Genomic DNA, 14,165 nt, shown 5'->3' on the forward strand with positions numbered 1-14,165 from the left:
AGCCAAGGTAGATAAGGCAAAAAATGTAATGCATAATAAGTATATTTTTCTGTATAAGTAATAATAATATGATTTACATTTTAACATACGACATTTTCAAGTTTAAATATTTGTAATGATAATAATTTTTATTAATGGTGAATTATCATATTTAACTCTATAACAACATTCCACAATATTTTCCAGTTTTTAGTCAATTTAAATAAATGTCTTACATTTTGAACAAGCTGTGCGATCAATGATTATAACCACTCAAAAATCTGATTTGAAATTCGATACTCCCAAAATAATTAAAAATATTTAAGTTAAAATCACTTCATTCGCCATTCCCGGAGATCAAAACGTTTATTAACAATAATAATCAAATAATCTTAATACTACGAATCATATTGTTTTATAACAAATCATGTGTGTTAATAAGTGATTTCAATTCGTTTTACTGTTCAAAAATTGGATTATGAGATTTTACAGTTTTTTATTTGGCTTTATGGAATTAATAATTTTTCTTATTATCTACGATCATCCAGCCCCATTCGAATGCAATTCAGTACAAGTTTTATGATACTCAACCTATCACGTCCTATCAACAGTCATTCGTCAAACTTATTGCGATCAGACTAATAACCTATTATTAGTCTCTTTTTAAGTCAGTTCCTTATTGTTCTTTACATGCTGTCGTCACTGTTAGATATATATATATATACCTTTTTTTTTCTCGATTTATTTAATCATTAAATCACTTTTTTTGTACTTTCAGTTACCATTTTATTCTCGTTGGTTAATTATACACAATTTTGGCTGTGAAATATTAATTGTATTATCACAGTATGCTTTATATTTGTTGCATGATAGATCTATATTAACTATTTTACATTTTCAAAGAAGGCGAAAAATATTTTACTTTAAGATCCTGGCAAAAGTATAATAATATAGTATAATATTAAAATATTCTGTAACATACATATATAACTATTTTAACTCGGCTGCAGATTCTTAGTGGGCAATGGGTAACTGTATTTCATATGATTTGGCAGAATTGAAAATAAAATAATGTTTGATTAGGAATGTCGAATGACTTGTTTTTCAGTGTTACCTACTTGAACGTTCGGTCGCCTTAAACGGATTTAATGGCCTGAATAAATTTTGATTATTTTTTTCATTGCTCAAAAATAAGTAAAGACCGATGCATTAGGTAAAATTGTAAAACGCCGTTGGTCGACATAATAAACTAGACGTGTCAATGTACGATTGTTACACGTTACGCGTTTCGACTTACATTATGTCATTAAGAAAAACCTAAAAATCTTCTCTTAAATTCCGAAAAGGAGGGGGAGGAGTGATCTGTGGGAGAGGATGGCCACCGGGTAATACGCGCCAACAGAATGATAACACTAATACTAATAACAAATTAATTATTGTGCGATGATAATGATGGACTGGACGAGAGATGGTTGGCGGCGGCGGCGGCGGCGGCGGCGGCTCACTTTGCCACACTTGATGCGATCACATGCGGAAGGTGGCGGCGGCGTCCCAAATCGTCTAGATACAGTAGTTATAACAACCCGAGTGTTGTAGGATCCGCTGTATTATACCGATAATAATTATATGATATTATGTTGCACGGTAAACACAATAATAACATAGTATATGCATAGGAATAAAAACACCGTGTTAGGGCGGGTAATGGGTTACGGCCGGGTGACTTTGACGAACGACTGTGCCGGCGGTACAATAACGAAAAAACCGTGGTCCGCGTGCGTGTACCGGTAGCGGCCGCGGTGGTTGTGCATCCGGCGGTCCACGCGTCTTCGGCGGCCGGTCACCGGTGCCGCCTGTTCTCCGGAGAAATATTCGTGGAATGCAGTCGGTGACGACCGATGGCGGCGGCGGCGGCGGCGACGGTGGCCCCGCGAGGTATTCCGGTACCGAGATGAAGTGGAAAAAATGTGAGCGTCGGCGGCGGTCGTTACTCGTTACGGAGGTTCGAGTCGGCGTGGGGGAGAGGCACAAGGAACAAATCCGTATACGAGCGCACACAATCGGTGCTTGACTTCAGGTCCGATCTTGTGCGTGTCCGTGACGCCGATGCATTTTTGTGTCTCCCACGTTACATATTATGCAAATAATAACAATAATAATATATACGCAGCGTTCCGTACGACTCCGTGCGGTTTCTTGCTAACAAAAATCAAGTTTACAAACGCCCCACAGTCGAAGAACCATGGGCGAAACGTCCGTGGGAACCGATGATTTTTGTTCGTATGCCGAACTCGTCGTTTCCCTGGCGTGTTCGTCAACTGTTGAAACGTCAAAACAGTATCTTCGCGACTCAACAAATACATTGGCGCTGCTTCTGGACGGTTACGTCTTGGCGTTTTTCCGCATCACACATTCATTTACCGACCATGATAACCTAAGTTCCGTCTCGTTTTAAATACACGTACCCAACTCTCACAAGTCGTATAAATATATAATATGCCAAAAATATTTACAAGCATTTTCCCAAACTTTTGTAAAAATGTTTCCAAATTAAAATGCTGAAACATTAATCAAGATAAAGCATTTTAGTTGTACCGACCATGTATAATCCAATATATGCCAATCATATCATAGATGAAGCGCCAAATTTAATACTAGAGGTTCGATTACCGTATTCTACGGTAATAGAGGTTGTCCGCTTCTATTATACACAAGCTATTTGCTCATTTGTCAAATCATATTTAGAAATAAAAATAAAACTATAAAATGAGCACATACTGTTCGGCATGTACTATGATACAGATCGAATTTCTCCTATATCCTTTTGGGGGAATATTAAAATTATAAGCCGAATATTAGGTACACCGACCGAAGCTTATACTTTGTGTATATTTTTACAATTTCTATTATAAATACTACCATAGATATAAAGTCTTGTCGTTTAGGTACACTAAAAAAAAATATATTGTTGCATTAACTATAAATTGTATTGCGTCCCTATTGTAACTATATATTTTGTTTGTATACCAGATAAATATAATATCATACATAATACATTTCTCTTAAACAATATTCAACTTAACTTAGCAACCAAATGAATAAATGATAGACCACATAACACATTTATATCGAAATCGCTGGCACAGAAGAAGTGCACTGAGAAGAAGAATATAAGCAACCAAATACACGTCTACAAAATGAGTTTCATATAAAAATTAGCAGTTAAGAATTCAAACAATTCTGTCGAGCATGTAGTATAGTCCTTCTTCCTTCTCTCACATAGTCACTCCAACACTTAACTAAAGAGTCAAAAACCGTGAAATATATATTTTCCATGACTAAACCAGTTTTAAGTTTTAACCCTCCGTCTATCAGTAATCCTTTTTTGTTATACTTTGTTGTTCCTTCGTTACATTAAGCCGATGAGTCGGAGGGGTCTTGTCACAATTTCTTTAATTTTGTGCGCTCTACCGGAAAATGTTTGATTTCATTTGCCCTTTGTTGCATTGAGTGTATTCTCATAATTTAAAGCCTGTAGACTAGTAATTTACGCCCCTTTAACTTGTACATGGTGGACCACACACACAAACGTACTCAGTAAAAATAATTTTCTAATGATAAACGGAATATAAAAAAATGTCATAAGAATGAGCTAGATTCAATGAATGAATGATACAATTCGATATTAGTTTGATATTCGATAATAGACAATGTCTGCCAGCCACGTCAGAATAGAAATTATGTTCATTTTTAGTTTATTCCGTACCGTACTAAAAATTATAGAAAATTATAGTGATGATATGTATATACTAAAACTGAATATATATTATACGAATATAATAATAAAACACAATAAAACTATTTAAGACTAATTAAACTGAGACCTATCTATACTACCTCTGGTTAATTTAAGAAATTAAAAATAGCAATACCTGATAAAAATATTTTGTTTACAGGCCGAGGGATTGAACTCCATTGTGGGAAATGCGTTTAGAATGGCGTATGCTGCCCAATTGGAGCTTGAAAGAAGATCACTGTCCAACTCGCCCAATATAAAACTGAATAACTCTTCTTGGGTAAGAAAAAATGATGTCTTAAGAGGATGTCAGCGCAGCGATTTACCGGTACTAAAACATGTTTACTTTAATTGAAAATTAATGGCTCTTAATTGATATTAATGCAAAAATACATTTTAGATTATTTAAAGAAAACAATATTTTGAAAGGCATCTCGAAGCCATTTTTTCGAAAAACTAATTTTTTAGAATTTATAGGGTTTAAAATTAACAAAAAATGTGTCTTTTTTTAAATAAATTAATGAATGTCCTATTTGAAATAACAAAAAAAGGGCTTCAAGGTGCCCTCAATAATGCTGTTTTTTGCTCTAAAATCAATCAGTAATTTTGGATGTAAAAAACTAAGTTTTTATTGAAAAATGTTTTTAAATCGCTGTCGCGGATGCTGTGATAGTCCGAAAAATAATTGAAATACCAAAAAAGAGTCTTAATTAGTGAATTAATAATTACACAGCACAGTTTAATCTTTAAGTTAAGAATTTGTGAAAAAATTGCCTATACATTACTCTTTAAAATGGGCTGCGCTGACATCCTCTTAATTATTTATTTGAATGTGTATGACATGACAAATACCTAAGTCATTCAAATGGCGACGTATTCAAAGTGAAACAAAAAATTGGAAATTTATAAGTAATTTAGGGTATTTATTTCAACTTTTGTGGCAATTATTATTTATTACTATGGTAAAGCTAATATATTTGTAGCTTAATTATTAATTAAATATTCGTGTTTTTTTTCTTCCAGATCAAAACACCTGACAAATTAAATGTACAGAGAATTCAAAACGGATCACCATTATCGAAAAAACTTGCCGACAAAACAAAACCTATTCCTCCTAAAACTCTACCCGGTGTACGCCCCTTTGATCACGGAAAGGGCTTAGACATTACGCCCGGTCAATTATCTACACCAACTAGCAGTGACGATAGTCCTGATCTTAATACCTATAAACGTATGCTAGACAAACCACCTTTAATAAAACGTCTAGCCATGGGTTTATCTGTACACACCAATAGCTCTAACGAAGACTGGTATCCATTAGTGTGCAGTTCCTCTGTATCTAGTTCACCGTCTACTAATAGCGACGATTGCAGCACACCGGAATCTCCTCAAGACAAACTAAAAGACAACAGGTCAGCAATGTATAATATGAATAATATATCATTTTACATACTTGTTTTTCATTTATTAACTCTTATTCAAATATAATTACAGGGTCACTCAATGTAATATGACTTCACCTGTTTTACCTAACAGCATTAAGCTTAAACACAACATGATATCCAATGGTACAGATAAAACTCCTACGCCACCGCCTCTACCAGAACGTTCAGACAGTCTTCTAGAAAAACCTGAAGAGTGTGAACTCAAAAAAGCACCTTGGTTCCAAGCCGGTATTCCAAGGTACAATTTAATAAAACAGTTGTATCCAACAGGTCTATTATAATGCGAAATTTAAAATGTTATATATAATATATATACACCTCTTTTACAGAGAAATCACATTAGAAGTTTTAAGTCAAGAACCAGTTGGTGCTTTCATGGTTCGAGAAAGCACTACCAAACCAGGGTGTTTTGCATTGTCTCTGAGGGTACCACATGAATTTCACCATTTGGGAATAGCACACTACCTAATAATCAGGACAAATAAAGGGTTTAAAATTAAGGGATTTACGAAAGAATTCACTACGTTAACCGCACTGATTACTCATCATTCTGTTATGCCAGAGCTATTGCCTTGCCCCTTATCTCTGAGTAGATACAATCCAACATTCGTTAAATCAGATTCAAATCAAGATTTTGCAGATATAGACGCCGATCCAGATTATAATACACTTGCTGACTTCCGAAAAGTTATGGCAGATTTAAATGTGTAAAATATAAAAAAAAATGAAACAAGCCACATTAATAGTAATAACAAGAATTTAGTATTTTTATTTTATTTTATTATGTACCATTAAATATAAATATAAAATATTTATACAATTTCTAGCAAAATTAAAAATAACTTTTATTCGAAATTTTAATTTTTTATTAGAAATCATGCAACATTTTAGATTAATTTGGCTTGTTGAATACCTAATATAATTAAAAATAAATAAAAATTGAACAATATCATTTGTTTTCATTACAAACTAATCTAGCCATACTTTTAATTTTGTATGAACTACTGTAATATTTTTTTCAATAATCATCTATGCCGAATGATCAAAAGTTAGTTTGTTAAAAAAAAATAATTATAATTACTTAACTTCAATCAAGTTATTAAAGTAATGTTATGTTCGTTTTTATTTTTGTTAATTTAAACATAAAATCGCTATTCCTAGTCTCGTGTGATAGATTTAAAATATAATAATTTGTACAATAAATATGTAATTATAAATTTCATAATATTATTACATTTAGTTTTTACTTTTAGTACTTTCTTGTAACCAATGTCAAAAATATATACGTTATATTATTATGTTTATTAAAATAAAAAAGGTTATGTTTTTCAGCTAACTGCTTTAATGTTAATTTTTTCGATATTTAAGATTATTCAGACTTGTACAAATGCATAACTAGCTGTGAGCCTTAGAAAACTTATTCGATCTCTCAAAAATATCTACGTAAGTATATACATTCGATATTTGTTCCAGAACAATTAGGTTTGTTTATCCCAGAAAACAAAGTTTATTTTCTTTGGAACAAATAGATTCATTTATTCTGGAGCAGATGTCCGATAGAAACAAATAAGTCAATTTGTTCCGGAACAAATATTGGATAGAAACTTTTTAGGAACAATATTCAGACCCTTGATTCTGAATCGCGTTATCCGATAATAGATAGTTTTGAAAACAGATACAGATTTTGAATTAATTGCTTGACGTATCGATTGACGTAAATTGTTTATTTTCGTTTTTAATGTTATTGTAAAAATCATTAAAAAACTTTAAAAAAAATTCGCATACAAATTATTTTTAACGAAATGGTTGGGAATGGAGTTGGAGGCATTTTTATGTCTTTGCTCTGGCACATTACCGAAAAAAGGCGTTGGGTACATAAGAAGCGTTACGCTGTTATCTGATAAGAGATTAGAGATAAGAGATATGTTGTATTCACAACGTTCAAACTAGAACTGAAAAATAAATTCAATAATTTAAGAAGTCATGGATTGTTTTAGGTCAGATATTATGAAAACATTAAAATATTAGCCAAAAACTTAATATGTTTACTAGCCACCTTAGTTACATGAAAATGCTCTTTCGTGGTTGCAGACTCGGCTGAAAAATTGTATTTTTATTTTCATAGTGTTTTTATATAATGTAATCTCAATTTACCACAAACTATTATGTTTTTACCCCCCCCCCCCTCCTAAACTAGTTTTTTCATTTTTTTATAGCAACTTTTGAAACTTAAATGGTACTGTATATATTTTTTTAACTTTTTAAATTAAGAATATTCTACTTAAAATGTTGACTGGTCGATAACCAGTTTTAAATAACTATTTAGTATTTTCGAAGTTATTGAAGTTTCAAATTTAGGGCAGGAGGAAAGGTGCAGGGTGGTATTATTTTTATCTGCGCGCACTTCCTAACCGTTCTTCCCTTCCCGTCCTAACATTTAAACTCTTATAACTTTAAAAATAGTTATCCAAAAATGCGTTACCATTTAAGTTTCGAAAGTTGCTATCAAAAAAACTAGTTTGGGAGAGGGGTAAAAACATAATAATTTGTGGAAAATTGAGATCACATTATATAAAAACACTATGAAAAAAAAAATTGAATTATTAATAATTAAACTCAAGTGAGATATTGAATGGCCCATGGTAAAATAATCACCCTGTATATATATAAATATATGCATTTTCACTATGTAACACTCTTTTACTTGTAACACTGTCATTTATGTCCTTGTATTTATGTACATGGGTCATTTCATCCGTTCAAAAAATAATTAAATTAATACAATTAAAATATGTACTCTTTTTATAAAAAAACTTCCAAATTAAACAAACTAAAAAAAAACTTAATATTAAAAAAACGTTATTATTTATCACAAAATTATTCATAGGATAAGAACAAGGAATAATTTTAGTACATAATTATAATAACAAATACAATAGTGCAACTCAAGTTAAACAAATCATAACAATCAAATCAACATTAAAATAATTGTTATTATTTATCACTAAATTGACTGTCAGATGCATAGGTACTTTGGAACAAGGAAGCACATATTTATAATAATTACAATATTTTTTTATTTCACCTAAATTATACATAATATTACAGGTTAGCATATTTGATATCAATAGGATATTAATCTTCATAACTTTGTACTGTTTTATTATTCATAAGTAAGTAAAGATTATGCATACAATATATCTGACGTATGTTTTGAAATAATTTTATCTGGGAAATAAAAATTATAACAGAAACGTGTATCATTAAGTAAACTATTTGATCTCAATACACCATACAATAGTTTTTGAAAAGGAAAGTCGCTAACAAAATTTGGTTTTGTTCAAATTGAATGAACTAAAAATTCTTTCCACACAAGCACTGCACTTTTGTGCGCTAGAGTGAGTATAAATTTCACCAATTTATTAATGGGTACATAATACATTGCATCACCTTCATAATTTTTTAACGAGTTTACATAATTCCAAAACTTTTTTATATTTTTAAGCAGGGTACGAAACAGTTACTAAACTTTTTCAAAGAGTTCTAGTTTAACTGTTTCATAAGAACTTTAATTTTAAAAAAACTTTTTGATAAAAGTCCAACAAGAACTTTTATCAAAATAACTTTTTGATAAAAGTTTTGTTATACAAGTCCTTGCCAAAACTGTTTCATAAGAGTTATGATAATAGAACATTCACAGTTCATACTAGAACATTTTAAGTATAAGTTCTCACATAAAGTTTTTACATGCAAGCTGATCAGTATCGCCAGTGACGTGTTTTGAACAAAATTTTGAAGGGTACCCAATTGGAACTATAATTGGTTTGAACATACTATCCACAGATTCGCATCGAAGCGTTTATTTAAAAGTGATTTTATCACTTTCAGTTATAATAAAATCTGTAGACCTGTGACCTCTCCGTCCCCACTATGCCCCCACCCCACTGTACTGGCTTTTTTTTATAACAAAATTAAATTAAATTATATAATCAAGACGTCTTTTTTTTAAATTTTATTCTTGCAGAACATCGTCAGTCTCGACAAAATATTGTATTATTGTTGATACATTATTTCATTGTAAATAATAAATACTGTAAGCGTAACATTATCTGAATAAAAATATATTGTTTTAAATATTTTATAATGATTATAGATTAATTAACAACTTCAATGATAAGAACTTTTCTTATAAAAAACTTAAGAGTTCCGTAGAGAACTTTATAAAAAAGAAATTTTAAATAAAAGTCCTAGACAAAAAGTTTTTGGAAGAACTTTTATTATAAAAGTTCTCAAAAGAACTTTATAATAAAAGTCGAACAAAAAAGTTCTTGCATTAACAGTTTCAAAAAGTTCCTTAAAAAAAGTATAAGTTAGAGTACACAGTTATTTCGAAACCCTGTTTTTAAGGTTCGAAAATGTCATAATTTCTAAACATTTTATGTGTAGGGAATTGAACGGGAAACGTTTGTATAATTGATGACAATACTCTATGTAATAGTTTAGAAGACCGATTGAATATATAATTCTATTTTTCTTATATTTCTGTATTACATTTTTTCGTTAAATTTGTTTTTTTATATTTCCAGTTTTTGGTACGATACTATTCTGGTTTATTTTATTTTGTCGTTACATTTTTTACATTTCAACAATCTGAATATACCTTCTTGTTTTTTTTTTTCTATAAAAAATAAAAATTGTGTGCGTCTCCCGAAGGTTGGTCCATGTTTTTAGTGTAAATTGTAAAAGTATTAGGTATCACAGAATAGATTATTATCGTTAGCATAGAAAGTAGATAAAATCGTGAGTGTCCGTAGCGCAACTGGCGGATGCGAGATGCAACAAAATATGTTGGTTTTTTTACTGATAGCGCAGTTCGGCGTCCTTACTTGTTGTATGTTATAAGTTATAACGTAAACGTGCACAAACCATAAAAACAAATGTGTTAGTTATTGTAACAATATCACGGTGGTAGGTGGCCACTAAGTACTAACAACGACTTTTAAGAGATATTTATGAAATTAATTTTCATAATCTATTGATGATTGTTGTTTTTTTGCAAATAACCTACCTTCGCTATGAATAACAGAAGTTCACTTAATAGAGAAGATGCTTTTATACAAAGATCCATTCGTATGAACGAAATGCGCAAGTATGCACTATGCAGTACCAAACCTAGCTTGTGTTTATAAACGTTTTTATTTTGTGTATGATTAATACTTTTTCATTGCTTACGCTTCGTTTAATTTTAAAAATTTACTATTTTTTTTTTTTACTTATAAATATTATAAAATATAGAATTATAATTGATGTTCTTAAATTATACAAATTGAAGAGTTGGTGTAAGTAAAATAAACGATAGCAGTATTTTAATTTTTATCAATATATTTGATACATCTTTATAACTCTGGGGGACTTAGGATTGTACGACAATATATAGGTGGCATAATTTATAAGGACTTAAAAAGGTATTCTAAATAGAAAAAAAAATATTGGAGCCTCAATGGTCTTCTTGGCAAGTAACCAAAACTGAAATGCTTATATTGGGTTAAGGTTATTATTCTCTAATATTTTATTAGACCTTCATAGCAGGGTCAGTATAATAAACTATATATTCCTTAGTTAAAAGTTGGAGTCACTTCTCATAAAGATATATGAATTATGGTCCAGCTAACCCTTCAAAGTTTTACTTTGTAATGTGTAATATTAATATTATATTTATTATTATTTTAGGAGAAATGAGCTTGTGGATTTTGTGTTGTTTAATGATAATGGTGACCAAGTATGGGGTCATCTGATCGTAATGGCTTCATCGTGTCCTGCAATTTTAGAATTGGCGGAGAGTGGTAGCATTGAAAGAAGATTGCTTTTAAGAAATATAAGTGCTGAAACACTGGAACAGATAGTTAATTCCATGTACACTGGTGAATTACACTTAACTCGTGATAATGTTAATGTAAATTAATGACTTATTAATTTTTTTTGCTTTCAAGAATAATAATTATTTGGTGATCATTTTAGAACATTTTAACTGGAGCTTTTGAACTGAGGATGCTACACTTACAAACACGCTGTTTGGACTTTTTGGAAAATAATTTTAATGTCAATAGAGAGGATTTGATTCGGAGATGTCTTGGTTAAAATAGTACAATGATAATTTAATAAAAAATCATTAAACTTTGTTACTATAACTTTTAATATAAAACTAACAATATTAAGCAATGTTACCTATTGAATTTTTTTTTATTTTTAGAAGTTTTGCCTACTACTTTATTCAGATTCTTGCTGTTTGATAGTATAATAGAAATTAATTTTTAATATTTGGATGAATATCAGTTTAATTAATGAACCTGATTTCACAAACATAGATTATTTACAGTGTGGGAAAAAATTGTTATTGTGGCCACTCATGACCACCCATTTTCATGAAAATATCGTTTTAACATACTAGATTGCTTTTTCTTCAAATTTTATTTTTGAAAAATACAACATTTATACATTGTAACATTACTATATAATACCCGGTTATTAAAGATCAAACAATATATTATGTATGATACATTGTTGAAATTTGAAAAAAAAAAATTAATAACTACCATTTAAAAATAATTATAGAAACACAGTAAAGCATTAAAATGAAATGGCCGTAGAAAAAAATGTTTAATACAATTTAGAAGAGTAGAACTTTAACTAGGTATTTAATGTCATTATTTTATGAAACTTAAATTTTTCTTTAAATACAAACTTAGTTTCTTATAAGTTAGGTATTATAGGTAGTTTGTCGTATACCTAGATAATAAATGAATCTTATCTGTGGTAATTTATATATAACTAAAGTATGTGGTTATTAACTTGTATTGAAGTATAATTTTTTTATATAATTGCCAAATGGTATTTAGTGTTTACATCATAGACATTATACTTCCATAAGTATAAGGTTTAGATTTAAATATAATTTTTAGCTTCAATGCTGAGCCGACAAGGTTTGTTTTTATTTTTTGTTTCCAAACCCACAATATAATATTCTAAGCCACAAAGCAGATTTCTTTATGTAGCAAGTTTATAGATAGAATTTTTACCTGAAAGGTACTTTAGTAGGCCAAAATGTTAATTACCCCCTTCCACTTCAAAATCGTAAAAAATAACTAAATTAATATTTATTAAAATTGTAAAAGTTGTAGAATCTATTGTTATAACAGGAAAGAAAAAATTGCTAAATAACTATTATAAAACAATTATTCACTGCATTATTTTACTCTTATGACATAACTCAGTTGAAACGACACATTGATATTCATTTTATTTTTTAAACCATATTAAGTGTTTACTAATTGAATGGTCCCTTACCAAGGAACCAGGTATCTCCTTATTTTGAAATTGTTCAGGACAGCCAAAAAAAAATCCATTGTCCCATTTACCACCATTGGCGGAAAAAAATGGGTTTTGTAATAACTTTGTAGATAATTGTCCGATTTTATTGTTTGATGCACGAAAAGGTAAACCATTTTTCCATGAACATCTTCCCATAAAAAAATTTTTTTCATAAATTGTGGAGAATACCTGGTTCTTGCTCTGGACCCTTCAATTGATGAATTTTTTTTTTAATGTTATTATAAAAGTTAAATTTATTTGAGTTATTATTGCAAAAATACTATTTTTTTAATGAAGAGTTAAAAAAATAACACTGAAAAATATAATTATAATTCTTTGATCTGGCATTCCATTGAAAATTGTAATATGACATTTAGAGCCGCGCTAAACGTTAGCGAACATGTACGCCGTAATGTTTGATACTTTATAGGAAACATCAAACACTAATGTAATGTTCGGGAAAATGTACACATTCACGAAAACAAAAATCCATGTCATTGACAAACGTCGTTTTGCGGGGTAGTGTGGACTGTGGACCCGACTTTACGACTTCAAAAGTTTTTAGGTTCTTTTTCATAGCATATCCATGGAACTATAAAGTATCAGTATCTTAACTTTTACCGTTTAGTTTTGTATAATATAATTAGAGGGACTTAAAATAGAATTAAGAAAACTGAGTGCTGACGCCTCCGGAGTCGACTAGATCGGCATAGGCTACCGATATAAATATATAATAAACTAGATTGCGAAGACGTGTTCACGCTAATAGAGTTAATTGAAGTTACCAAATACCATTTTCTGCTGTCTTCGTGGGAAATAGAACCTTAGTCCTTATCACATGTTTATAACTGTTATCACTGTTTATATCCATGAATCACAGACTATAATACAGACGGGCCGGCGGAGTGCGGGGTGTGGCCCGATTGCAAGGTTTATAGATTATAATTTATAAACCTTGGCCCGATTGTACAACGCTTCCCGGTTCAATCGCGCCTTGTGCGCAATCTATTGACGCATAATTTAAATAAAAAGTTTTCAATAGTTTATAAATAAACTATTATAATCAGTGGTATTAATTTAATAGAATATTAAGATCCGTGGATTAACCTAACCTAATACGGAATTGGTGAGAATAGGGCCGACAAAAATGAGAAAAATTAGTAATAAATATTTTTATACATTTTCGCAAATGTAGCGTGCACTCATATGTGTTTTAAACAAAACAATAAAATGCACTCTATTTAAATGCCCCAAGGAAAAAATATTTCCATAGCATTGAATCAAGCCATTTCAAAGGCGAATGGCAAAAGTTCAGTGGCAAATTTTGTGTGTCAAAATCATTTTTTACCTGGCGATTTAGTGTAAATTAATATTTTTAGGAAAGACTTATTCAAGCAAATCCAAAGCTGCGTTTACCAATTTAAAATCCAGGGGCAATTTATAAATGAACATTTTCATAAATTAATAACTACAATAGAAAACTCTTTTTTAAAACATTGTACGGAGGCTAGTGTCTTTCAAGACACATTTGATCATGTGTTAGACAATAACGCCAGTGTACTTACATTTCCTTGTGA

General features: G+C 30.3%; 2 protein-coding genes across 8 annotated transcripts in view; both read left to right on the forward strand.

The window, feature by feature from the left end:
* LOC126835800 (EGFR adapter protein-like) overlaps positions 1 to 6,269 on the forward strand; it is a 49,211-nt gene extending 42,942 nt beyond the window's left edge. For 2 of the 6 annotated variants that reach the window (XM_050568623.1, XM_050568621.1), the window contains 4 exons: positions 3,936 to 4,103; positions 4,799 to 5,187; positions 5,270 to 5,458; positions 5,550 to 6,269. In XM_050568623.1, the coding sequence (XP_050424580.1) occupies positions 3,936 to 4,103; positions 4,799 to 5,187; positions 5,270 to 5,458; positions 5,550 to 5,931 (1,128 nt within the window). In that variant the 3' untranslated portion in view covers positions 5,932 to 6,269. The remainder of the gene's footprint in view (positions 1 to 3,935; positions 4,104 to 4,798; positions 5,188 to 5,269; positions 5,459 to 5,549) is intronic. The other 4 variants (XM_050568624.1, XM_050568626.1, XM_050568622.1 and 1 more) reach the window with 3 other exon arrangements.
* Positions 6,270 to 10,086: 3,817 nt separating this feature from the next.
* Positions 10,087 to 11,444, forward strand: LOC126835641 (kelch-like protein 41a). 2 transcript variants are annotated; one of them, XM_050568366.1, is made up of 3 exons: positions 10,087 to 10,399; positions 10,951 to 11,173; positions 11,239 to 11,444. In XM_050568366.1, exons 1-3 carry the CDS (start codon positions 10,296 to 10,298, stop codon positions 11,356 to 11,358), a joined length of 447 nt encoding a protein of 148 aa, XP_050424323.1. In that variant the 5' UTR covers positions 10,087 to 10,295; the 3' UTR covers positions 11,359 to 11,444. The 2 variants fall into 2 exon arrangements, with proteins under 2 accessions (XP_050424323.1, XP_050424324.1); XM_050568367.1 differs by having other exon boundaries at positions 10,090 to 10,369.
* Positions 11,445 to 14,165: the final 2,721 nt, after the last annotated feature.

This window comes from Adelges cooleyi, unplaced genomic scaffold (assembly GCF_023614345.1).
Source record: "Adelges cooleyi isolate 19-005CV unplaced genomic scaffold, UGA_ACOO_1.1 ACOO_flye_CR_arks_rails_tigmint_CR_PRNA_23, whole genome shotgun sequence".
Taxonomy (NCBI): domain Eukaryota; kingdom Metazoa; phylum Arthropoda; class Insecta; order Hemiptera; family Adelgidae; genus Adelges; species Adelges cooleyi.

What these genes read in the sequence shown, in the direction of transcription:
- LOC126835641 (XM_050568366.1), top strand. Translation starts at nt 10,296, where the DNA reads ATGAATAACAGAAGTTCACTTAATAGAGAAGATGCTTTTATACAAAGA. An exon ending in TGCAGTACCAAACCTAGCTT is followed by an intron (nt 10,400 to 10,950) that starts GTGTTTATAAAC and finishes TTATTATTTTAG; the next exon opens with GAGAAATGAGCTTGTGGATT. An exon ending in TAACTCGTGATAATGTTAAT is followed by an intron (nt 11,174 to 11,238) that starts GTAAATTAATGA and finishes TGATCATTTTAG; the next exon opens with AACATTTTAACTGGAGCTTT.